This window comes from Rhyacophila brunnea, unplaced genomic scaffold (genome assembly GCF_057557595.1).
Source record: "Rhyacophila brunnea isolate RB1 unplaced genomic scaffold, BYU_Rbru_1.0 scaffold_9, whole genome shotgun sequence".
NCBI classification, from domain to species: domain Eukaryota; kingdom Metazoa; phylum Arthropoda; class Insecta; order Trichoptera; family Rhyacophilidae; genus Rhyacophila; species Rhyacophila brunnea.
The window spans coordinates 37,378,198-37,405,086 of NW_028233361.1; the positions used below are offsets into that span (position 1 = coordinate 37,378,198).

General features: G+C 35.4%; 2 protein-coding genes across 2 annotated transcripts in view; one reads left to right on the forward strand and one right to left on the reverse strand.

The window, feature by feature from the left end:
* Positions 1-26,889, forward strand: part of LOC147063588 (TOM1-like protein 2) — a 44,787-nt gene that overhangs the window by 7,355 nt on the left and 10,543 nt on the right. The window contains exons 3-11 of the mRNA XM_085959611.1: positions 2,067-2,174; positions 3,773-3,868; positions 5,056-5,241; positions 13,667-13,813; positions 16,163-16,385; positions 17,983-18,045; positions 19,318-19,432; positions 20,056-20,149; positions 23,809-23,868. Of these exons, the coding sequence (XP_085815737.1) occupies positions 2,067-2,174; positions 3,773-3,868; positions 5,056-5,241; positions 13,667-13,813; positions 16,163-16,385; positions 17,983-18,045; positions 19,318-19,432; positions 20,056-20,149; positions 23,809-23,868 (1,092 nt within the window). The remainder of the gene's footprint in view (positions 1-2,066; positions 2,175-3,772; positions 3,869-5,055; positions 5,242-13,666; positions 13,814-16,162; positions 16,386-17,982; positions 18,046-19,317; positions 19,433-20,055; positions 20,150-23,808; positions 23,869-26,889) is intronic.
* Positions 6,046-26,889, reverse strand: part of LOC147063589 (uncharacterized) — a 33,142-nt gene continuing 12,298 nt past the window's right edge. Inside the window, exons 2-4 of the mRNA XM_085959609.1 lie at positions 24,399-24,460; positions 12,062-12,402; positions 6,046-11,254 (exon numbers count right to left, since the gene is read on the reverse strand). Coding sequence (XP_085815735.1) covers positions 6,162-11,254; positions 12,062-12,359 — 5,391 coding nt within the window. The 5' untranslated portion in view covers positions 12,360-12,402; positions 24,399-24,460 and the 3' untranslated portion in view covers positions 6,046-6,161. The remainder of the gene's footprint in view (positions 11,255-12,061; positions 12,403-24,398; positions 24,461-26,889) is intronic.

A 26,889-nucleotide genomic window follows, 5' to 3' on the forward strand; every position in this document is an offset into this window, starting at 1 on the left:
AACATAATTTTATAGTTCATTGACATTACTAAAACAGGTATTTTATGTTTACTTTCTTGCTTTGCATTTCAATATTTATGAGTATCGCCGATCATGTCTACATTCCCGCTATGAAGGAGCATTCCAAAAGCAATCACTCAAGACCTTGTCAAACCCTGATGATAGTTTTTCGCAACTCTAAAACTTTTCATTTAGCTGAGACCGTTGTCACTCATTAGATGTCTAGACGTCTTAGCCGACCGTGGGTCAGATTTTTCTTTTCGATTGGCAAACTGGGACACTTCCAACGGATGCGATCAATTTCCCGTAATTCGCCTCTTAAGCGAGTAAGGTGAAAGGCCCGCACTACAATAATAAACTTACAACGCAGAGAAAATTAGTAGTGATTTGATGGGACTACGCCATCTTATCGCTGTGCGAGGCTTGGTAAAACGCCTCACATTCGTGTTTTACCAAAAATTTACTTTCTTTTACCGTTGCTATCTATCTGAAATTTCCTCCAATCAATTCTTTGTTGTCAGTTTCCAGATTGAATTGAAAAAAAAAATTATGCCATTGGTCTACTTTCTGAAATAATTAAAGGCAAACATTTGAGAAAATAATCTATAGCATGGTTGGCGAACCTTTTTATGTACGCGTGCCAAAATTTCCCAAATATTGTTTTTCGACTGTCTGGCATGCCGATCAGTTTTTCACGGGGAAAAATAGTTTTTAAAAATCGTAATAAAAAAATTATGATATTCTAGATACCACTCACATAACATAGCATACATATAGCTTTATCACTTTTTTCAATTACGCCATACATTTTCGGTCCACCAATTTTGAAACGGTCTGCCAGAATTACTATTACCAGCTTCACAAAGTTTTTGTTTCTTATTTGGTGCAGTCATTTTTTGCGGCTAGAAATGAAATTCTTTGTTAATGTATTAGTTAGTTTGGTTCTTTACGCATATATTGACACCAGAATTGCTCCGATCAGATGAGGCATTCTGTCGTTACAGTGGTCTCAAGCATTGTAAATCAATCAAAATTACAGGTTCGTGGCGCAGCCGCCTGATGAGGTTACGTTATATGTGACGCATAAAGTTTAACGATCTATGCAGTTATATATTAATAATATTAAAAGTAATGCTTATTCTTGAAGAGTATTTGCTTGCTATTTTTTATACAATGTGATCCGTCAGTTATTATGATTATAGATATTTTTTTCTCTTCAAACGCATGCCACAGGTTCGTCACCACTGATCTATATAGACAATTTCAAGTGCGGAGTGCAGTGGGCAACTCTTACTGTGAGCTTTTAGTGTCTCATGTAAGCCCTCTACCAGTATTCAAACAATTCCGTATTCTTGCCACGCGGGTTTCTGTGGGCTCCCCTTCAAAAATACACTATTGTCTTCTTGTGACTTGTATCATTTTATAATAAAATTGTCAATACAAAATTCTCTCTGAATGCACTGTTATACATTTTGAATACTAAATATTTTTTAATTAGTTGCAATAAAATATTGGTTCATTAAAAGCTAATTTGAATTGTTGGGAATGTCATTGTTGTTTTTTTTTTAGTAAATGAATGCAAATTGAATATGAGGACAAATGTGTCAACACGACAAAGTCATTTTATTTCACATGTGGGAGTTAATTTGCAAATGCATTTATGAACACACTATGTACTAGGTTTATTTAAATCTATTCGACTTTGTGTAAGGCATATCTTGAGACACCATTAAAATCATTTATTTTTTAATTGATTAATTAATTTTCATTGATTCTGTTATGTGACCTAAAAATACAATACACCATTTCATGCAATAGCTAATTAAAAGTAAACTACATATTGTTTATTTTATTAAAACAAATAACTGTGATTGTATGATTAACAACACATAAATTTAATGAAATGAAAAAAATATATAAATTTGAAGTTAGGTTAGTTTCTATATTGTGATCTTTACTCTGTGGATGTGCATATATTTTGAGTTCTTTTCAAGATTTCAAAAATCTAATATACCAAACCCTTATTTTAATAAAAATATATTTTTACAAACAAGATTGTGTTACAGGTAAAATTAATTGGTCCGAAGAATGATCCTCCGACTGCGGTCCAAGAAAAAGTACTCAGCTTAATCCAATGCTGGGCAGATGCTTTCCAACACCAACCAGACTTATTGGTAAGATAACCTAATACTGCACTGAGTATTTTTATAATACTATTATTATAATGTGTTTTGATCAGACATCGAAAAAACCATCTGTATCTACATAGATTGAGCTTTGAATATATGAAACTGTAGCTAAATACCATGGTTAATGGTTAAGGCATATTATAATTCATGGAGTTTCCATAGAGATTGATTTTAGTGACCCTGGTTTTTCCTTTCGGCATCTTCAGTCTATGTATGCCTATCTGTGGACCTTGCTGGCCTTTTTTTTTTCTTTTTTTTTCTGACACTTCTGACATCAATTTATTTTCAATTTATTTATTTTTTTAACATATTGTGGACATTACAAATTATAAGAAAGAGATAGATGAGTAGATAAATTAGATAGGTACAAGGAAGTACACCGGATGAGTTAAGCAGACCCGATTTTAAGAATTTATAAAACAACGTCCATCTAAACTTATTCTCACGTAGGTGGAATATATCAACACCCGAAGCAATTTCGTTGAACATAGTTATCACCCTCCCAATTGGCATTACCAGTGGCAGGTTGGTTCTGCACCTTGGGAGAATAAACAACTGATGGTCTCTATTTCTAAGATAGTTATCAGGGACACACAGGTCAACACTGCCCAGAATGGCAGAGTTCGCATTTATTGTATACTTACATGAGGCCCATAATAGAGGGGGGGGGGAACTGCCATGGGCCGTATAATTATGGGAAATTTAATTTTCAAATCTGTTGTAAAGAAATCATAACTTGTTCACACCGTGCATTACAAAGCGTATTAATTTTATTATTAAACTTGGAATTTTTGAACGCATGTGAGTGCAGCAGAAAGAGAAGAATACTGAAAAACATTTAAAACTTTCTACAATCATCTTTACCCCACGAGCAATTAAATCAACAGTAGTTTCCAGACAGTCAAAACATGGAGTGTTGACAGTTTCAAATATCTGAGGGTACACATCACGCAATATTTAATTTGATTCGAGTGTCTGGGACTCACGACTGTTGAAACCAAATGCTGCCTATTCGACTCTTGTGTTCTGATTGAGAACAGACGTTTGCGACAGATACTGGGTGAGTAAGTTTAGTAAGAGAGCACACTGAGCAGCCTTTCATCACGCTGAGAGTGAAGAGACGGACCTGACTCGTCCACTTGCTGCGGACGTCTAAAGAGAACTTCAACCTTAGGTTTCCGGTGTTCTGGAAGGCCGCTAAATACTATCTACAAATGTATACGCCGAAGATACGGGATGTTGGCACGACCTGGAATGATGCAAAAAGATTGGCGAGTGACAAGGAAACTTGGAGGTGCCGTGCGGTGTCCATATGCTCCAACTAAGTGACGGACACGGTTAAAGAAGAAGTCTTCAGATGGAACATACTTTCGATTATTCCGATTATGGCTTGCGTTTCTTGGAATGGGAAATAGTGAAAGTGCAAATAGGGTTATACCATTCATCTTACAAAGACGCAATCCCATTCCATGTGACGCATAATGCATAAGCCCGTTTACATTAGTACGACTATGCATAAGGTCCTTAAAATTTTTTGTTTAAATATTAACATTATTTAGTTGGTGCTATGTTTACTGTTTCAGGGGGTGGTTTCTATTTATCAAGAATTACGCACTAAAGGCATTGAATTCCCAATGACAGACTTAGACACTATGGCGCCTATTTACACACCCCAAAGGGTAAGTGTATCAGTAAGTAATTAAATACGTTGATTTTTAGAGATTACGTTGATTAAAGGTTATGATTGAAGAAGTTGAAGAAAATTCTACAATATTATAATATTATAAAGTGAAGCTAAAAAATGGACTAAAGGCCAAACGTTTAAAATAGCTGCGAGTCATTTCGAATTTCGGATTCATTTGTGACAAACTTCACACTATTTACTGCTGCATCTGTCAAAAACTGCAAGCGTTTCAATACAATTTTAGATTCACTAATAGTCAATTGCATACATTATTATATTGTGCGTATACATAATATGTGCAAGACAAATCTGAAACATGAATTTGTTATGAATGGTTGATATTTTTTTTTAATTGCTGTACACAATATGAAAATTTCGAATATGAAATGTTTGATTTCTGCTGGAACCAAAACATTCGCATATGATCGAGATTTTTGATTTTAATTAATGAAAAATATAGGTATATACATTGAAAATCTGATTTCACATTTGAAAGGACTGACAAATATTTTTTTTTCCGACCATGTCCGATCCTAATAGGATCATATGGACCTCCACAGAGTGGAGGTTTGTATTGACAGATTTTGTTTTTACGAGAAATGGATGTCAGCCACTTGCTCAACTCCATACTCTGACTCATACACAAATTGAAAAACGATATGTGTACTTGCCAGACTCAGGATTCGAACCTGGGACCCACGACGGAATAGGCCAACGCTTAAGCCACGCGGCCATCGTGGATGTATATAGGAAATATAGGAAAAACATAAATTGTTGGTATTAAAAAATCACACCAATTAGTTTGGTGAATATGACAACAATATGTTCTTTCATCTTTTTGAGAATATTCCTTTTCCCTTAAACTGACAATGTTTTTCTTTCGAGACATTTATTTGAACTAGTTTAAACAAAACAAAAAAAGAAACAATAAAAACCTTAAGAGACAAAACAATTACAACAGAATTATGTAAATAATTAGAACGAAAAATGTCAACAACAAGTGACCAACATTTTTAGTCAAAACGCAGAATGCCAAATAATAACCACCCCTAATTGGCTAAAATAATAGATCGCCTACGAATCAAATTGTATAATCTTGGCCTTGGGCACTGCAGATGTGTCTATAAATAGAAAATAAAATCAAACGCCAGGTTTTTGTAATGTGTTACTTTCATTGAACAGAGTGTACCGGAAGACCAACCGGACGTTGCCATAGTCCCGAACCCTGCGCTGAGCATAACGGGCGGGGGTATACCTCCGGTGGGTGGTGTGGCTCTAGGAGAGAATTGCGGAGTGGCTGCTTCCCCTCAGAGAGTGCCCGCTTCGCCGCAGCCCAGGGGGGCCCGCGAAACACCTCCCGCTTCCATGGTAATTATCATATTTGAGTAATTAATTAAAACATGCAAGCAGACATTCGGATCGACACCAACGCCAATCCGATTTCCGAAACACAAACCATTCTCTCTCGTGCATGCAGACCTAACCTAATCTATAACGTCAAAAAGTCAACTGTAAAAAATTCAATGTTCAATTTCCCAGCAAAACGGTGATTTTATGTTGGAAATATTGGGTATCAAAATATATAATATGGATTCATGTTTTTTTTATTTTCTAGTTTTTTATTATTATATTCCAGTAATCAGGTAATCCAGCAAGCACCAACAGGTTTAATATTATCTGGTGTTGGATCAGTGAGATTCTTTCATACCTACTTTATATACCTAGGCTATACTTCAGCTGTGGCACGGTCTAAAACGATTGTGAGTACGCGACGCGAAGATTGTGCAAACGACGCGTGCAGAACAAAACATAATTTGTCATAAAAATTCAATATGTGTCCATTTAATGTTATGTTTATTGTTCTATTAGTAATAATAATAATAATATATTCATTGACATGTTATCTTTTTCAAGTAAATGGGTAACGTTTTTTTGTCATCTTTACACGATTTAGAATTAATTCCCCCGACGCCATCACAAAAGAAATTGATGTGTTTACAGCTCGACTATTGCTCTCCGATTGGCAGCTAGTTCGAAATTTCGTCGCACATATAGTTGAAAATTATTTGCCGTTTCACTGAAGTATGCTCTTAATATTATATATCACAAATTTAAATGTGGTTATTATTTTTATAAATAATGTAGGTGGGAAAATGAATAAATGTTGGAATTAAAACACCTAATAAGATTTTTTATTCAAATTCACCATGTAATAATATTATAAAAAGTAGACATTTCGAATTGATGACTTTTTATCGAGTTTTACTGATGTTGTAACATATCCCGGATTATTTTCTATTTTTTGAGGAACATGAAAATTTAGATGTTTTAAGGCCTGGTATCTTTGACGTTCTGTTTGGCTTGTAACCACTCGATGGGCGCTCCGGTTTGCCGTATTCCCTTTGTGAATTTTTTGAACCCGCGGTGACATCACATGGACTCGAGTCCGATAACACTTCTAACAATTTGTCAAGATGTCTGAAATCTTGGTTATTAGGTGGCGTAAAATCCATCAAATTTTGATCGGAATCCAATTGTGAGACTTGCATGCCGATCATCCATTTTTTGTCTTTGGGGCCATATATAACCATCACATTTCCATCTCCGTAACCGTAACCGTGAACTCTGCTATGTAGAGTCATTGAAGAATTAATATCTGACTCGTGTGATTTTAAAATAGACGTATTTAGGCTCTTCTGGGACAACCATGGGTCGGTCAATGCTATCTCTGATATATTATTCAACATTTCTTCAGTATCATAATCCATACCCCGGGGTGAAAATAACTGACGACCCCCCCTGGGATGTTGATCTATCACTTCGAATTCATGTGAAGATTCTGGCACACTCCCTAGAGAAATATCTGAATCTTCAAAACGTGCCATTAATTTATGATTTTGTTTAGGGGTCGATCTTAAACTTTCTTTTGGTAGAAAAGTGCTGATTGTATCCTGCGACCCTGAATATTGCGGAAGTGATTCATCAATTATGTCATAACTCATTGAATCAAATGTTTTACTTATATTGTTTTCTTTTAATAATGATTCCTCGAAATATTGATCTTTGGGTTGTGGATGTGAAATTTTTGTTGATTCAAATGTTGGTGGACTTTCATCCATAATTCCAGATGAAATAGATATCCCTAGATATTGTGAGTTTTCAAAATACTTATCGGATTCTGGGTGTGAACTCTTCGTAAATTCAAACGTTGGTTGACTTTCATCCATAATACCAGCAGATAGCACAGATGTCTTTAGAGGTTGTAACTTCATCGATATGCTTTCTTCACTATTAGGCAATTTCATAAAATCATCGTTGAACTGTGGGTTTGAACTCCTCGTAGATTCGAACATTGGTGGACTTTCATCCATAATACCAGCAGACAGCATAGATTTATTTAGAAATTGTAAATTTCTCGATATGTTTTGTCCACTATTAGGCAATTTCATAGATTCATCGTTGAACTGTGAGCTTGAACTCCTCGTAGATTCGATCGTTGGTGGACTTTCATCCATAATACCGGCAGATAGCACAGAATTCTTTGGAAATTGTAACTTCCTCGATATGCTTTGTCCACTATTAGATAATTTCATAGATTCATCGTTGAACTGTGGGTTTGAACTCCTCATAGATTCCATCGTTGGTGGACTTTCATCCATAATACCGGCAGATAGCACAGAATTCTTTGGAAATTGTAAATTTCTCAATATGTTTTGCCCATTATTAGGCAATTTCATGGATTCATCGTTGAATTTTGGGTGTGAACTGTTCTTAGATTCGAATGTTGGTGGACTTTCATCCATAATACCAGCAGATAGCACAGAATTCTTTAGAGATTGTAAATATCTTGATATGCTTTGTCCATTATAAGTCAATATCATAGATTCATCGTTGAATTGTGAATTTGAACTCCTCGTAGATTCGATCGTTGGTAAGCTTTCATCCATAATACCAGCAGATAGTACAGATCTCTTTAGAGGTCGTAACTTCCTCGATATGCTTTGTCCACTATTAGGCAGTTTCATAGACTCATCGTTGAACTGTGGGTTTGAACTCCTCGTAGATTCGAACATTGGTGGACTTTCATCCATAATACCAGCAGATAGCACAGAATTCTTTAGAGATTGTAAATTTCTTGATATGCTTTGTCCATTATAAGTCAATATCATAGATTCATCGTTGAATTGTGAATTTGAACTTCTCGTAGATTCGATCGTTGGTAGACTTTCATCCATAATACCGGCAGATAGCACAGAATTCTTTGGAAATTGTAAATTTCTCGGTGTATTTTCTCCACTTTTAGGCAATTTCATATATTCATCGTTGAACTGTGAGTTTGAACTCCTCATAGATTTGATCGTTGGTGGACTTTCATCCACAATACCGGCAGATAGCACAGAATTCTTTGGAAATTGTAAATTTCTCGGTGTGTTTTCTCCACTTTTAGGCAATTTCATAGATTCATCGTTGAACTGTGGGTTTGAACTCCTCGTAGATTCTAACTTTGGTAGATTTCCATTCTGAATACCAGAAGATAGCATATATTTCTTCAGAAATTGTAAATTTCTTGATATGTGTTGTCTACCATCAGGCGATTTCATAGATTCATCGTTGAACTGTGAGTTTGAACTCCTCGCAGATTCTAACTCATCAATAACACCTGGAGATTGCATATATTTCTTCAGAAATTGTAAATTTCTTGATATGTGTTGTCCACTATTGGACAATTTCATAGATTCATCATTGAACTGTGGGTTTGAACTCCTCGTAGATTCGAATGTTGGTGGACTTTCATCCATAATTCCAGATGAAATAGATATCTCTAGATATTGCGAGTTTTCAAAATGCTTATCGGATTCTGGGTGCAAACTCTTCGTAGATTCGAACGTTGGTGGACTTTCATACATAATAGCAGTAGATAGTACAGATTTCTTTGGAAATTGTAAATTTCTCGATACGTTTTGCCTGCTATTAGGCAATTTCAGATATTCATCGTTGAACTGTGGGTTTGAACTCCTCATAGATTCCATCGTTGGTGGACTTTCATCCATAATACCGGCAGATAGCACAGAATTCTTTGGAAATTGTAAATTTCTCGATATTTTTTGCCCACTATTAGGCAATTTCATAGATTCATCATTGAACTGTGGGTTTGAACTCCTCGTAGATTCGAACATTGGTGAACTTTCATCCATAATTCCAGATGAAATAGATATCTCTACATATTGTGAGTTTTTAAAATGCTTATCGGATTCTGGGTGCGAACTCCTCATAGATTCGATCGTTGGTAGATTTTCATCCATAATACTAGCAGATAGCACAGATTTCTTTGGAAATTGTAACTTCCTCGATATGCTTTGTCCACTATTAGGTAATTTCATAGATTCCATCGTTGGTGGACTTTCATCCATAATACCGGCAGATAGCACAGAATTCTTTGGAAATTGTAAATTTGTCATTATGTTTTGCCCACTATTAGGCAATTTCATAGATTCATCCTTGAATTGTAAATGTGAACTGTTCATAGATTTGAATGTTGGTGGACTTTCATCCATAATACTAGCAGATAGCATAGATTTCTTTAGAAATTGCAAATCTCTCGATAAATTTTGTCCACTATTAGGTAATTTCATAGATTCATCGTTGAACTGTGGGTTTGAACTCCTCGTAGATTTGAACGTTGGTGAACTTTCATCCATAATTCCAGATGAAATAGATATCTCTAGATATTGTGAGTTTTTAAAATGCTTATCGGATTCTGGGTGCGAACTCTTCGTAGATTCGAACGTTGGTGGACTTTCATACATAATAGCAGTAGATAGTATAGGTTTCTTTGAAAATAGTAAATTTCTCGATATGTTTTGCCCACTATTTGGCAATTTCATAGATTCATTGTTGAACTGTGGGCTTGAACTTCTCATAGATTCCATCGTTGGTGGACTTTCATCCATAATACTAGCAGATAGCATAGATTTCTTTATAAATTGTAAATTTTTCGATGTGTTTTGTCCACTATTATCATTTGACAATGTCAAGTTCATAGATTCATCGTTAAAGTCAGGGTGTATACTTTTTGTTATATTGTAATGCAATGTCGACGACATGGTAGTACTGTTCACCAAAGACATTGTCTCTCGATCTATGTTTGGCATTTGATACATCGAAATATCTGAAAAGTCATGATCGCTTATCGGTTTCGGTGGTTGCGAGTATTGTATGGGCATCGGTTGACCAATCAGAGCTTCATTAAAGTGTTTTATTTCCTTTTCTGCTCCAGAAAGGTTGTTCTGCCATTTAGTGTTGGGGGTCAAAATATCAATACCGTCTTTCAATCCGTCATAAACCTCGCAACTTTTCGAATTGGAGGAGTCATTGATGTATCTGTTGAGAGAGGCGAAACTGTTATTATATGTCCTATTGCCACCCGTGGGGTGATCTTCGGTGTTTTCGTGGTGCCCCATTGAATCGTCGACTAAATTCATCTTTTCATGTTCGAGACGAGTGGGCTCACTCGAATACGTCTCCGAGGGCAATGTCCGAGTTGACGGGCCGTTGAACCTCTTGACTGATGAATATGGCCACTCCAAGTAATCTTTCACCTTCGATTCTTTCTTTGAAGGAAAATATAACTTTTTCTGTTCCGGAACAATTTCAGAATTGGGGGCGGTGAATGAATCTTTAGGTTCTGTCGTGGAATATTGAAATCTCGGTAAAATTTTTAATGCCTCTTTCCTTAAATACTTGTCCAGCCTTCTCATCGGTGAATTGAGATTACTGGGAGTTTTAGTTAATGAGATTCCGCTCGCCGCAATCTTCGATTTTGGCAATGTTGCACCGCTTCTGCGTGAGAATGAAAATTCTTCTCTTGCCTTCATGTTTTCAAACTGTGGGAGAATTTTAATCGCCTCCTTTCTTATGTACCTATCGAGTTCCTTCATCTTATCCACGTCAAAATGTGCATCCAGATAAGTGTCTTCCGGAGACTCAATGAACGCTAACGATTCATTCGTAATCAGACTACGACTTTTTTCATTCCACAGACGATCGCCGAGTGATTCTTCCTCGTAGTGTCCTTTCGAGTAAGATTTGTTTGGCTCTCGTATCAGAGGGGCAGGCAACCCGCTTCTGTTTGACATTTGTAAATAGTCACGGGGGTCTGTTGAATCTGTAGCAAATCCAACCAGATCTGATCCATCGTCAGAAAATTGATGGTTGTCCCGGTATTTTTTTGTTCTTTCGGTGCTTCTCATTTCAGTAGAAGCGTCTCCGTGCAACGGCAATTCTGTTTCTGAGTCGATATTGTCAGTTCTAGCGCTGACTGTTGGCATTTCCTCTGCCTCCGAGTTGAAACCGTTCGTATTGTTCTCAGAGGTCATAAAGTCTGAAAATAACACACTATTAATAATATCCTTCCAGTTTTCCAAGAAGATAAACAGTCAGTCATGTCGTTTGTCAGATTGTTACGTAATATGCTGATAGCATTGTATACGAAGACGAAGCCGCTCAATATAGGAATTCGGTGATCTAAAAACTGATCTGACCGAACTCACTTTTACTTCTTCAGCCACTCAATTATGTCGTAATACAGTCGAACTTGGTTATTATGAGGAATTTGCATGTTATATAACATTTTTCGCGCCACATTCTATTTAAGCATAGAACATAAAAAATCTGAAAACCATCGTAAAAATCCCCAAAACAAGCATGGCATTCATAAACTACAAAAGAAGTTGTTTATTGTAATGTAGTGCTGATATCTACTGACTTCACAAAGCTTGGAATTTTACATGTAAATTCAACCATATGAGTGGATACTTTTTCAATGTTGTCGGCGAACACACCAATTAGTGTCATAAACGTAATCCGATCCCGTCGGCATCGGTCTAGTTAACTTCCCGAACGGATTATATTGCTTAGGGTCGAAAATGTTGTTTTAAACGATCGACACATCAACAGTTTTGCTCGGTATAACGGAGAAGTAACTCGTTATAAAAGTTAATAAATGTATGGAGAAAATCATGAACTAAAATGTCAACGAATGTTTCCTTATTACATCCGAGATCTCGCTATTTCCATGATCGTAATAACCAAGTTCAACTGTTATTAGAAAATTAAATTAAATTATTAATGATTAAAATTTATAAATGTGATCTTTGAACTGTTTGTTATGTTGAATTTTTGGACATACTATTGTATTTCAAATGGTCTCTGCCAGTTGGATGTCTAGACATCCGGTTCCTTGTCAACTGATGAGAAGTACTCGGCGCTCCGTCCGTATCATGGAATGGAAATGTAGACAGAGTTTTGTCAAATAATGTGGCGGGCTGCTCAGTGGTGAACGTGCGCTGTTTGTTCTTGAGGATTTTCACAGTCTTCACTCGTCGGCTTACATCTGCGCTTTGATGTTTGGGGTAATAGAATTCGTCTTCTATGAGCATAATTTCTGTTCTAGTAAGTTCATCCGGTCTAGGAGGATGCGGTCTCATCCTGAGATGGGAGCTCCTGTTTACGACTGCATTATTGTCAATTCTTTTGTTCATCGCAGCCGGCACCCAATTTCCAAGGAAAATTTAAAAACAATTAAATCTTTTAAAACAATTCGGATTGTAAAGAGTTAAAAAAAAGTTGAAATCAATCATTAAATAATTCCTGCAAATGTCAAATGGCAAAACAAAAACGAAAAACATTCCTTTTTCAAAATGGTGAATTTTTTATGGCTGTCAGTTTTTACATTCTTTTTTTTATTTTTTTATATACTTGAATAATCATCATACTTGCCCAAGACCAGTTGCTATTCTGCTAGACTTATTAAGTTGTAACATGCAAAAAATAAGAATGACATTTAAAAAAATACAGTATGTTCAAAAATAATAAAACTCTACAATTGTAGGTAAACTATAATATAAATAAAAATGTTTTGAGAAGTTTGATTTATAAAAATCAGCATAAAATAGGTGACAATTTTTTTTATCTGGTAGGGACACAAAACTGAATCATACCCAAGAGTTCAGGGTTTTAATTTATATTGATAGATCAGTTACCTATTATAAATTATTGTAGGCAATAGATTCTGTTGGAATACCATGTTAAAAATTGATAAGACATAAAAAGACTTTGAGATGCGGTGTTGGCGCCGAATGCTTCATATTTCTTGGACGGAGCACAGGACGAACCAGTCATTCATCCAAAGACTGAAGATAACGGAACGTCTCTCGACAATATGTCTGTGACGAATTCTGCAGTTTTTTGGACATATTGTCAGGCGCGTACCGGACATCCTGGAGAGACTGGTAGTTTTGGGTAGCCTCCAGGGAAGCGAAGCAGAGGAAGAGCGTATGCGCGCTGGAGCGACCAAGTGAAAGAGCTGACTGGGGGGGCACCATCCATTCTGTCCTGAGAGAAGCGGAAGATCGAGAAGGATGGAAAGTCTTGGTCGCTCAAAGGATGACGAAATTCAAATGTGGTCACGATCCTCAGCCATGAGTGTACGACCAAGAAGAGAAGACAGAAAGCTATGTTCACATTTTTCAATGGTTCTGAATTAAAAACAACACAATTATGCTCATCGCAAGTAAGTATTTTTTGATAGTGTTAACGGTGACTTTTTCAACCGCCTGAAATTGACATTCCTGCTGAGAGATTTCAACTCTGTTGGAAGTTCCAATTAAATCACATAGACATTGTGTTACAGTCGTACTGAGTTTTTATGTGCAGCCCACCTTAGTTAAGTTCTTGTAATAATTGTCATGGTGCTCTCTCGGACCTGATTTCTAATTAGTATAAATAATTACAGGTAAATTTGTCACCGAGCCAGGTCGGCAAGCTGCAGGCGGACTTGAACGTAGTGCAGGGCAACATGACAGTGATGGCCGACATGCTCAACGAAATGAACGCCACAAAACCACACGAGCACCACGAAAGTGACCTCCAATTGCTACAAGTGAGTCCATTTATCAGAAAAGTAATCATCATCGTCTTCCATCATCTATCTGATTTTACATCGTTATTTAAACCATTATAGAGAACAGTTTCTTGTTTTTTCCCATGAAAATTTGTCCTGCCATCCATGTCTTGATTGGAACTTAAACGGTGCAACTATAATATGACTATAATGCATTCCACCGATATCATTTTGTGTGTTTGTAATAATTATAATTATTCACTAAAATCCAGTGTGGGTCTCGGCTGCACTCTCCATTGTCTTCTGTAAGCTCTGTTCACTCCTTTCAGGGTTGATCTGTTCAACCACCCCAGTTTAGGTATCCCAACCAGTGGCGGCCGGTGGTCTTCAAAATAGCATTTTCTGGTAGTGCGCAATGGTTTACCCTCTATAATGAGAAGATCTTCTTCTTTCACCCTGTCACAACCCAGCATTGGAGCATAGGGCAAGCACAAGTTCGCGCCACTTCCCTCGGTCCATCGCCAACTCTTGCGCCTCCCGCCATGTCAGACCTGCAGCACGTAGGTCGCTTTCGTGGCACCGCTGCAGGGTGAGGAAGGGCCGGCCATGGTAACGTAACCCATGAGGCTGTGCCATAAGGGTACGAAGTGTCATACTATTTGGCGGCATCAGGAACACGTGTCCTAGCCACGTAGAAGTCGTAAAGCGTCCCTTCATGATTACCTTAATCATCGAAGGCCATATGCTAAGATAATATCTTAGTGTAAAATGACTGAACGTCGAACTTCTCAGAAGGTAAATTAAATATGTCTTTGTTTATTTATTCTATTTCTTAAAAAAGTTTTTGAACACGTAGAATAATTTAAGATCAATAAAGAAATATAAATGTCACCGTTTATGGTTTTACGCTCAGAACAATGCGTCAGCCAAACGTCTGGGTAAATTCACTTTGTTAAAAGTGTAAAGCAGTATGTTTATTTTTTAAATCTCACATTATTATTAATTTATGTGAAATTATAAAATGAACTAACATTACGCGGGTAATATTTATATTGTAAATCAACGTTCATTCGAACTCAGTTTTATTTCTGATGTATTTATATGGCATTAAAAGTATGTTTCTCTTATATTATCGTTCTTATTTTATATTCAGCTACGACCTACTACTCATGTAGTGCTGTTGTGTTTTTTTTTTATTATATTGAATGTATTTGTGTGGTTTTGAAATAAATGCGGCGGTTCGTATTTTCGTAAAATGTTGGCGATTCATTAAATCTTAAATGTAAAAATGTTAAAAATTAACTCGTCAACATTGTTATAAAACAGAAACTGGCGTTTTTGTTTCTAGAGTCCTAATTTCGTGCGCCGATCATAAAGTGTGTAAAAAATGCTACACAAAACGCTACTACAGGAACATTGGACCACAGTTTAAGAAGTATACAATGACCTCATTGTAATCCTGTGCAAACTGAAAATCTATTTGGATCGCAATCGCTTTGCGCCCACGAATGGAGTATTGTTCATAATACTGCTACATGTTCTACTTCGTGAAGTGAGTGATACACATATGGATAACAATGAAAAGTTGAGCGATGTCTTCAAAAATGCAGGCGGTGCGTAGCACTTGCATGGTATTAGAGGAGCCGCCGCTGATCCCGACTATCATTTCCCTTTCTGGTCGGTCTATTGAGGACGTAGCACAGGACGAACCAGTCAATTATCCAGAGTCTGAAGATAAAGGAACAGCTCTCGACAGTATGTCTGAGAAGAATTCTGCAGGTTTTTGGACATATTGTCAGGTGCGGACCGCACATCCTGGAGAGACTGGTAGTTTTGGGTAGCCTCCAGGGAAGCGAAGCAGAGGAAGAGCGTATGCGCGCTGTAGCGACCAAGTGAAAGAGCTGACTGGGGGGGCACCATCCATTCTGCCCTGAGAGAAGCGGAAGATCGAGAAGGATGAGAGTTTTGGTCGCTCAAAGAATGGCGAAGTTCAAATGTGGTCACGATCCTCAGCCATGAGTGCACGACCAAGAAGAAGAAGCCAAACTATAATACATAGATAAAAAACATTATTCTATCTATAAAATACCCAAAGTTATGTATGATTTAATTGCATAATTTTAGATATTTTATAGATAGACAATTATTTTTTGACTATTATCTATTATGGCTTGGTTTTGCAGGGTTTAATCGAAATTTAAAAAAATGAACCAACACCATCTGTAAATTGTATTCTTAGTTCAATGAAAACAAATACATATGACTCACATAGTTTATTGTGGATTATTTATGTCGGATCTTAACAGCCTACCTCCACCCTTCGCCACTGATTTACAGTGAGTTAATCATCAATTTAAATTTGAAATCTGTTTTGATGGAATGGTTTAGGAATTAAATGGCACCCTGCAAGCGATGCAGTCCCGGCTGGTGGAGCTGATCGGCAAACTGTCGGACGACAGCCTTACGGGAGAGCTGCTGCGGGTGAACGACGAGCTCAACGGTCTTCTCCTGCGCCACCAGCGCTTCACTAAGAACAGAGGGGTGTCGGCTGCCACTCAAAACCCTTCCGCTGTCTTAGCCGCTGCCATGGGAGCACCTCCAATCACCGCAAGTATGAATCAATTGATATTAACACCGATAGCTTAAGGGCCAGGTTGAAATCGGAATGAAACAAAGTTTATAACACATTAAACTGTCATGCTTAGTAAAATAGTACTCCTGCGCTGACATGTACACATGGAGCTGCATTTTTTTCAAAAAACATCACATATTGTTTTTCAATGTGTGTTTTGACCAAGGTATGGACCTAATAGGTTGAGCAAGTTGCTTACATCCATTTCCTATATAATGCAACTGTCATCCTATAGAGGGCCATTATTATAATCCTCTTAGGATCTAACATCGTGATGCATATATGGGTGTATTCAGTGCTTGAAATGGAGAATTTTACGAACCGAATGCTCGATAATTTTACGAAAATATTAACATTGCTATCTCACTACGTTTATTTTATAAAAAGTGTGTTAGATTTTTTATTATGTGGCAAATCTAGCTCAGGTGGTCAAATTGATATGTCCTCAAGACGGAGCAATAGTTTTGGGGATTTTATGAACCGGAACGGTGCTCCGGTGTACTCCGGTTCATTTCGAGCCCTAGGTGTATTCATAATTGAGTAGAGGATGGGAATTTTTAATGGAAAAATCTTGAAGAAGGAAGAGGAATAATGGTTTAAAATTTATTAATAATATGAATTACCACTTATTATGAGCAATCTTTATAATACGTGATAAACACCAACTAATAAACACATTTTACAAAACAGTATAGTAGTACCAGCCAAAGTTTAATTGAACCTCGTTACTAAATTGTAGAAACAATGTAACAACCATAGACTATAGATACATCTAGACGCCACCCGTTGCATTGCTGAATGAAGCCGCGTGCCGTGCGTTTGGTTTGTGGGCGAGCGAACGCATTCGTCTACAAATGTTCGAGACCATAGACCATTTCGCTAGTGCTCGCACTAGACGCTCAGAATTAAAATATAATTTTCTATTTTTTTACGTTATATAGTATTTTTAAGCGGTCAAAATGCAACCATTAGGTAAAGATATCCATAATTTAAGTTATTTTAAAGAAACACTAGGTCACTGATATTAAAATATATAATAATATACAAATAAATTATCACAAACATGTATCAACTTACCTATGAAACGTAATACCATCTTCTTGCTTATCAGTATGGCTACCATATTTTAATACAACACACAGAACCATCTTTTCTACTTAATTAACTAAAAAAATTTACCACTGACTTGTTTAACACAAAAAATAGCAATTTTAGCAACACGGTTATCTACACTTAGTTATGCAATAAGCTAAGATTTGCCGGCTACATCGTAGCAAACCATCTCCCAGATCTGTAAACATTTTATCTTATTCTAGCGTGTGTCGCAGAGATTATAAGGGTACCGAATACTTTCTCACTCGCACTTATGCATCGTTTTTGTTCAGGCCTTGGTAACAACCTTGTTTTTTATACATAATTTTGGGACAAGGCCATCATGCGTGAGATAAATGTAATGAATTTTAGTACCAGTATGCTATTATATTAAATTTTGGCCGGTACTGCTATATAATATGATATTTATATGTTAATTAATAAATTAATTAATTTGTTATAATTGTTATTGTTATATTTGCAGCAAATCCTGTCGAAGCCTCTCTAATAGATCTCGGTGACGAAACTCCCAACATGTCTAAATTAAGTGAGTCAAAAGTCACCGTTTCACTTATTCAATAATATTAATAATCAAACCTTCAGCGAGGCTATTCTAACATATCACTTATCACCAGCGTTGCCAGACGTCGCCCGCTTTTTAAGCAAAAATAGTTTGTCCAGCTAAATTCACGATTATTCAACAGATACAAATAAGATGTTTAGGTTAAGACAAAAGAAAAAGATGGATGCATGATAGAGAATGAGGAATTTAACTATTGATGCAAAAAATTCGAAAGAATCACCTGCACAAAAATGACAGTTGTGAGTTATGTGAGCTATTCCTGGAAAAAGAGACTAAAAATATTTTCAAGCTAAAGTCATTTATTTTAGGTCATCTAATTGCTATACCGAACGGGTATTTTCTCCGATGAATTTAAAATGGTCGGAAACAAGAAACAGATGTCCTATTGAGTTGATAAAATCGGAATTACTTGTTCAATTCAACATGATATACTCATGTGTTGAATTTTACCAATACATTAAGGGGGGACATGCTCAGCGTAGGTCAAAATAGAGCTTTTATTATATTTTCAAATCATGATCCTGGAGATTCTTTAAACGTTGTAGATAATCTATTTATATAATTTTGAAGCCTTATTATCCTTTATATTTATTTTAAACATTTGATGACTGCATAAAGTATTTTTATTACATAAAATAGTATTCTTTTAAACCTCTCGCTATATTGTTTTAGAATATAGTCATATTTCAGTACATAAATGTGCAGTGGTGTTAAGATTTTTTACATTTATTATTTTTTAAACGCATTTATAAAACCATCAGTATAATTTATGTCGACATTATTATAGTGAAATATTTACGATAAAAAATTATATTGATAATCTCTGTGATCCCAAATTTGACAAGAATTTGGCATTTTATTAATAAAAAAATGGGCAAGATTAACACATTTGAAGATAATTCTAAAGATACTAATTATAAGCTATGTCCTTGACCATTCAAGTCTGATAAACATCTTACGAATAATGATTGCTTTATAATAATTATTGACCTAAGAATAAGGTAGTGTTTTTTTGAAATACGCCATTTCTTTACATATTTCATTCATACGGATGTGCTTCCGTGTTAATTTGGACCGAAAAAGTGTTATCATGTTAACAGTTAAGAATAGCTCTGCAGGTAACAATACTGTCATCTTAGATAACTACTGCATTGACATAACTTTCTGTGTAAAATGTAAGAATTTCATGCACTGGTTCATATTAGATATACATATTATTGTGTTTTTGATACTCAGGTCTGGGAGGTGCCGATAAAACTCCTCAAAAGCGCCCCAGCAGTGGAACCGATAAAGATGAATTCGACATGTTCGCACAGTCGAGAAATCTCACTTATGAAAGCTCCAAGAATGGGTAAGCGACTTTCACTCATAAATGCACATCTATTTATACGGTTAAGTATCATAATACAGTAGAACCTCGTTAATAAGAAAACGGATGATTCGAAATTCGCCATAATTCGAAATTTTCGCGAAAAAAAAGTCCCTTGAACATTATTTTCATATAAAACCATTCCTTTAATTCGAATTTCTTAATTCGAAATTATATAGTCCTGGCATATAAAAATATTTAATAGATCGTAATAAAGTACACTATGAGCCAGTCATTGTAAATTGTGACAGACTTTTCGTAAAACATCATAAATTACTTATTTTAAGAAGGTAATAAAAATAATCCTGGCATTTGATGACCCGTTAACACACACGGAACCGGAAATTAGGTAGGCACATCTATGAGCATCAATAATATTAATGAAAATCAAAAAAAAAAAAAATTTTTTAATTTTAATATTTTTCCCCCATACAATTCGTAATTCGAATTTTTTTCTATTTTCGGTCCCGTGGAATTCGTATTAACGAGGTTTTACTGTAAACAGTGAGCGTTCCTGATAATATATAATGCTAAATCGAAATTCTTTGCTGTGAAATGAAATTTGTGCAGAATTCTTATTGAAATAAATGTTTTGTTTGCCACAGTACAAGTAGTTACGCGGACAACCTGGAGCCACAACAGGCCACCGTAGGCCTCGCAGCTCTCTCACAGTCCAGACCCACAACCGGACAACCACAAGTGAGTCCATTCTATATATGCTAGCCTCATTTACGCAGTCTTATTCGTACGTATTCATACGTTTCTAATTGTTTTAATCGTAGACAATTTCAGGACAGGAACATTTTATCAAAGCAACTGACTATTTAGCAGGCACAGGAGTGAAGTTAGTATCGATCGGGGGAATTTAATATGGCAAAACAACAACATAGACATCTGCCATACTAAATTCAAATGTTATTTATTTACATGAGTGAACATTACAAATTATAAGTTCAAAACATTCACAGATTCATACATTCAGATAATGAAGGTAACACAATAAAAACAGTGCGAAAAAAATATATAAAGTGTTATACAAATACACAAGAAAGTCCACCAAATGAATTAAGTAGACCCTATCTTAAGAGTTAATAAAACAACATCCACCCAAACTCAACAGCCACTCACGCAAGTGGAATATATCAATGACCGAAGCGATTTAGTTGAACACGGTTATCATCCTCCCTTAGGAAAATAACCAATGGACATTCGTAATCCGTTATAATAGTCTGAGTAATCACTCAGACTATTATAACGGCACACAGATCAACACTCACAAGGATGGCATCATTTACACAATGTATAAGTCGGAAAGAACACATTGCCAAATAAAGATCTCTTGAAGTTTTTCTGCAGTACATATGAATGCCCAAGAAAAATTCTTTCATACAAATGTATTTAAAAATACAGTCGAACTTGGTTATTACGATCATGGAAATAGCGAGATCTCGAATCTAATGAGGAAACATTCTTTGACATTGATTTTCTCCATACATTTATTCACTTTTATAATGAGCTACTTCTTGGGTATACCGAGCAAAACTGTTAATGTGTCGATCGTTTAAAAACAACATTTTCGACCCTAAGCAATAAAATCCGATCGGGCACTTGACGAGACCGATGCCGCCGGGATCGGATTACGTTTATGACACTAGTTATGTATCGAAGTACCTAATTGGTGTTTTCGCCGACAACATTGAAAAAGTATCCACGCATGTGGTTGAAATTGCATGTAAAAATGCAAGCTTTGTGAAATCAGTAGGTACCTACCAGCGCCGGCAGCTCAGCACTTCGTTACAATAAACAACTTCTTTGGTAGTTTATGAATGCCATGCTTGTTTCGGGGATTTTTACGATGGTTTTCAAAATTTTTATGCTCTATGCTTAAATAGAACGTGGCGCGAAAAATGTTATATAACGAGTAATGCTTGTAATGAGCAAATTCAGTCGGTCCCATCTTCCTGGTAATAACCAAGTTCGACTGTATATAATTTAATATTTATTATTCAAACATATTTTTCATCAGACATTAGGTTCGATGAAGTCATATTATCATTCGTAACTTCACGTTAGTGCCTGCCAAATAGTCAGTCTCTTTGTTGGAATGTCATTACCATAGTAACATAATATTTTTGATAATCCAATGCTTTGTATGCGATTTTCAAAGAGAGATGCCATTGATATCTGTGTGGTAAGTGCATGGTGCACTCATCTCGTATGTATTTGTTGTATTTCCATTCCTGAAATATGTACTACTAATTAAAACAGGGGTGCCCAACCCAAATCGTTTGGTGGGCCAAAAAAAATTTTAGCTTAGGTGGGCCAAACATATTAAAAAAAAAAAAATAAAGAACTTATTCAAAATATTTCATTACCTTATAATATGACACTTGCTTTTGTATATTGTTTGATATCTTTTTCATATCGACTTGTAATTTAGCCGACGCGCATCGCAGTTGATTGGTCGTGTTTTCATCGAGCAACCTGCTGCGACACTTGTTTTTAATACATTTAATTTCAAAAAGAACGATTCACAGCGATATATAGTCTCAATGCTGCTATAATGCACATTGCCAGTCGTTTGAATTCTAGAAATTTATCTTCGAGGATATATTTCTGATAAAACTCAAGCTTATTCCCTTCGAACATGCATTTTAACTCTATGCTTGATTGCAGTTCTATTAGCTCCATTTGTAAATTTAGAGGCGCTGATTCCACCTCCACATTAAATGGAGTTAAGAATATTTTGAACATTTCCTCATACTTTTGCATAAATGCGAATCTGGTACTGAATTCCTTAATTAATTTTGTGACTTCATTAGAATATTTAAAAAAATCTTTATGGTCACTAATAACGTCATTTAATAATGGGAAATGAATTGAATTATTTGACCGTAACTAATTTTCAGCGTTTTGGCCCAATTGGGCTCAGATTTAAAGCTTGAGTTTTGGGCCGCAAAAAGTCTCAATTTGGGCCGCGGGTTGGGCATGCCTGAATTAAAACATAATAAAATAATATTCTTCGAAGAATAATAGTTATTGTCTACAGTTAAACATAATTTTTTGCATAATTTATAGAATGTATGCCATTTTATCTTTAATTATCTATCAAGTTTATTATTTTTGCTATTGCATGTAATAGCATTGGCCATTTTTGCAGGTTTAAATAAATTTTCTAATTGGCACATCTGCTAAAATATTTTTTATTTGACATTTTGATTTTTATGATCTCAATCGGTAGCGTTAGTAATAATTATTGTATTGATCAAAAAAATTTTAATTTAGTGTTTTGTGTTATAAAACAGTTATTTTGCTATGCCTATTTATTCATAATTTTTCTACAGGTGTATGCAGTCAAATTATAAATGTTAGAATTATGTGTTATAACAAAACTGCACATTGAATATTTGAATGTTTGATTTACATCATCCTCTTTTTAGATTGCAAGCTAATCTGAACATATGGTGTGATTGGATCATTGCTCTGGATCAAATACACATTAAAAAAACAACATGTAGTATTTGCCAGACGCATGATTCAAACTACCGCACCGTGAGATTGAATTGCTTGCGCAAACAATATTATCCTGAGCGACCACTAGCATACAATATATAAAACATTTTTAGTAGTGGTTGCTGGCGATTCGTTAGCCACGAAACTAGAACTCGACAGAGCGATCGGCTGCTTTGGAGGCAGAAAGTGGCCACTTTTATCTATTTATGCCGCCAAAACAGGAAGGTTTATAAAAAATCTGTCCAGTTACGTGCGGTTTCTTTAGATGACCTATTTTATAGCCAATTGATCGAATAAATATTCTTTCATATTTGTAACAATATTCTCGTGTGTAATTAATTAAATACAGGGTATATGTGAGGTTTATTTCCAACTACTGATATATGTCCACAATACAATAATTATCGTGGTAAATGACATTTATGTTTAAGATTAACGTTATCACATTGTATTTTTAAATATGCTCTTTTTTATTACATAGCAAATAAACCCTTTATTGCAATAAATATAAAAAATAAAATATTGGACATATTATCAATTTGTAATATTTTAAATAATCAATTTCTGTAAGTAGTTTTTTACGTATGCTTAGTGGTTTTTTTTTGTAAGTTATAGATCATTACATATTATTATGAGAATTTACACAGAATATATACGTATCTTTTGTTCGATTTTGACCATTTGTGGATCTATCCGTTTTTGGAAACAGACACTTCATTTGTGCACGGCGCGGCGCCACTCTGAGAATATTCAATGTGCGGTTAACGTTCAACATTATTGTATGTTGTGTGATGTTGTTGTTGAATGTTGTGGTTGTTTTTGTGGCATCTGTTGTTCATTTGCAGGCGGCGGAAGGTAACGAAAGAGACTTTGACGAAATAGCCGCGTGGCTCCGCGCCGACGAGGTTTGTAAACTCTCTCATCAAACAGCAGCAGCACGTTACACCGACATTCTTCATTTAATACTTCAACTCTCAATTCTTGCCATTTAAACTAAACAACTAATAATGGGCTTCAATCTTACTAATCAATAGTCAAATCTCAGCTCGATATGTTAACAAAAATAATTGATACAATACTAATTACTCGTATATGTATAACAGTGGCGTGCATTACATAGTTGCTGTAGATTTAGAGCATCCCCATGTATAATCGATAATATTTATTATACAATGAGATTGTACTAGTACTTAGCATCTATCTTCGAAAGATATAAATATTTATAGAATATATCAGAGCTATCACACTCAATTCTACCTCCCATGCTACTTCATCTGCTATCTATAAAGATTCAATTAGTTTCAAAACCCCAAGCAAATAGTAGTTATATGAAGGTTGTTCATAAAGTTTTTCTCGCGGTTCGTTTTTCTCACGGTAAACAAATGAAGCACGTGAGGTTTCCTCTGTTGAGGAGTTGAATGGTATCTTCACGTACCTGCATGAATTATTTCCTGCCCACAGAGATCGTCAGTCAAGTTGTGAGTGAGGGAGTGTACTCTGCAAAAAGACAGAACGATTCGATCAATGATATTATACCAAATTATGGCAAGTGAAAACCGTTTGTTAGAATCAGCAGGCTCTCAGTGACGATGCCGTGGGCATTACACAAATTAAAGAGTCATGTTCAAAGACCGCCACACGTCACTGGAGAGCGACTCACGTCCCAGTAGGCCCTCAACAACCCGAAGTGGTCATTAACCATATGCAGACTTTGGTCATGCAGGACCGTCGTGGCACCGTCCGACAACTTGCCGACAAGGTGGAGAAAACACTGGTTCGGTACACTCCACTTTGAGTGAGTGATTTTACAGTGAGTCCATGAAATTCGTACTGATGATGTTACAGAAGCAACTCCGTCTACAAATCTCACAAGACATACTGGACTACACGAACTAGTGATTTTTAGTTATTATCCAAACTGAAAATACTGTTGAAAGGTACACCCGATCTGAGTTATGCGAATACATTATGCTGAACACGGCAGCCCAGCTGTATGTACTCCATTGCCAAAAAGGTGTACCAGAAATTCTTCCGACAATGGCGAAACCGCTGGGAGAAATGTATACAATCCCACGGAAACTGTTTTGAAGGGGATTAGGGTTTCATATATCCACATACGTAATTGTTTTTTCTCAGCATATAGTCAGATACTTGTTAAACAGTCCTCGTATGTGTATGTATCTTTCTCAACAGCATATTTACGAGCAAACGTCACCGTACGCCACTGATGTACGCCCTTTTTAAAAATACTGATAATACAATAATAATATATTCTTACATATAATAATATCACTTTTCAATAAAATCTGAAACTATAATTTACTTTGCTAAATCAAATAACAAACACATTATATTAAAATACATCACTTTGAAAAACCTCAGAAATGTACCAACCTGTTTGTTACTGACCCAAGTGTTCTTTCTTGCGAATAATTCATAATAACTAAGCCAATACAAATCTAATACTGACATCCTTGGCACTCACTAATAGTTTTTAATATTTGCAAATTGAAATTTCAAACTATAATAATATTATGTTCATTCTTATTCAAACTTCATTCCCGTGTGTCACTTATGTTAATATATATGTTAATATATTTGTTAATATAATGTTATATAAAATATAGATATATATTTAGATCTGTATATAATCTTTTTAACACTGCAACAGGTCTTGCGGCCCAATAACAGTAGTCAGCAGTGATACTAGAAGTGAAACAATCACATAAACATCCGGGCTTTGAGAAAATTGCATAAATGTATTGTGACCTCACTGGGAATCGAAACCGGAGCCCTCGGATGAGAAACCAGTGCCTTATGCACTGGACTACGAGGGCTGCATGACAGAGGATCATAGTAAATGACAGCATGTATTCCATTTCCACACCAAATAAATATCCATACAGCAAGAGCCCAACGTACGTCACAACTACAACTCAATTGATTCGTCAGAAGATTTAAAAGGGGTCCCGAAACGGTTCAAACTAGTCATACAATTATTAAATTATTCAAAAATCTTATGAGAAGCGGATTCCTCGCAAAATGACTAAAATATTAAAATGAAAATGCTGTGATACAAAATTTTATACACGTTAAAAAATAGTTTTAACTTATTTTAACTCATTTTTTAAATTTGATTAAACCCTGCCTAACGAAATCATAATAGATCAAAGGATTTTTTTATCTAATATCTATTCTAGTTTTCATTAGGCAGGGTTTAATCAAATTTTAAATGCTAATCAAATGAGGAACATCCCCAAATTTATCATTTCATTTTACACTCCCGTGGTGTACGGATCTATCAATTTACGTAATTTGAAGCTTTTTATAGCAAAAATATGTCTAAAACGATCAGGAGTGATGTTAGAATTATTATTATTAAGGGGGAAGGTGTTCCATGTCAGCTATTTTCTGGTATTTTCAGAGGTTAAGCCTGAATAGTACGTAAGATTTGTAGAAAAACTATTTATATCATTATGAAGCTTATTCATCGTCAAATATTTATGTAAAACATTTGATAACTACATAAAGTATTTTTATGACGTAAAATAATATTCTTTGAAACCGTGAAACGTGATAATTGAGAACGAAGCCATATTTTTGTGACATTAATAGGCTGTGATGATGACAAATTTTTCCCTTAATTATTATCTCAAACGATTTATTATAGATAGTTGTAATGTTATAAAACATAATGTAGTAAAATATATTCAGTATAATTATAATATTTGCAGTTTCTATTGGTTCTAAATCTAATGGAAGCGAGTGGACATTTTGTTATTTAAATATGCTACAATTATAGACATACGAAATAATATAAAGCTACGTATCAGAAGGTTTATCATTAATCATTGAATAAATGATGAAATATCTTGTTAGTTATAAATTTGTAATACTAAATAGAGACCTTTTTAAAACAACTGTTT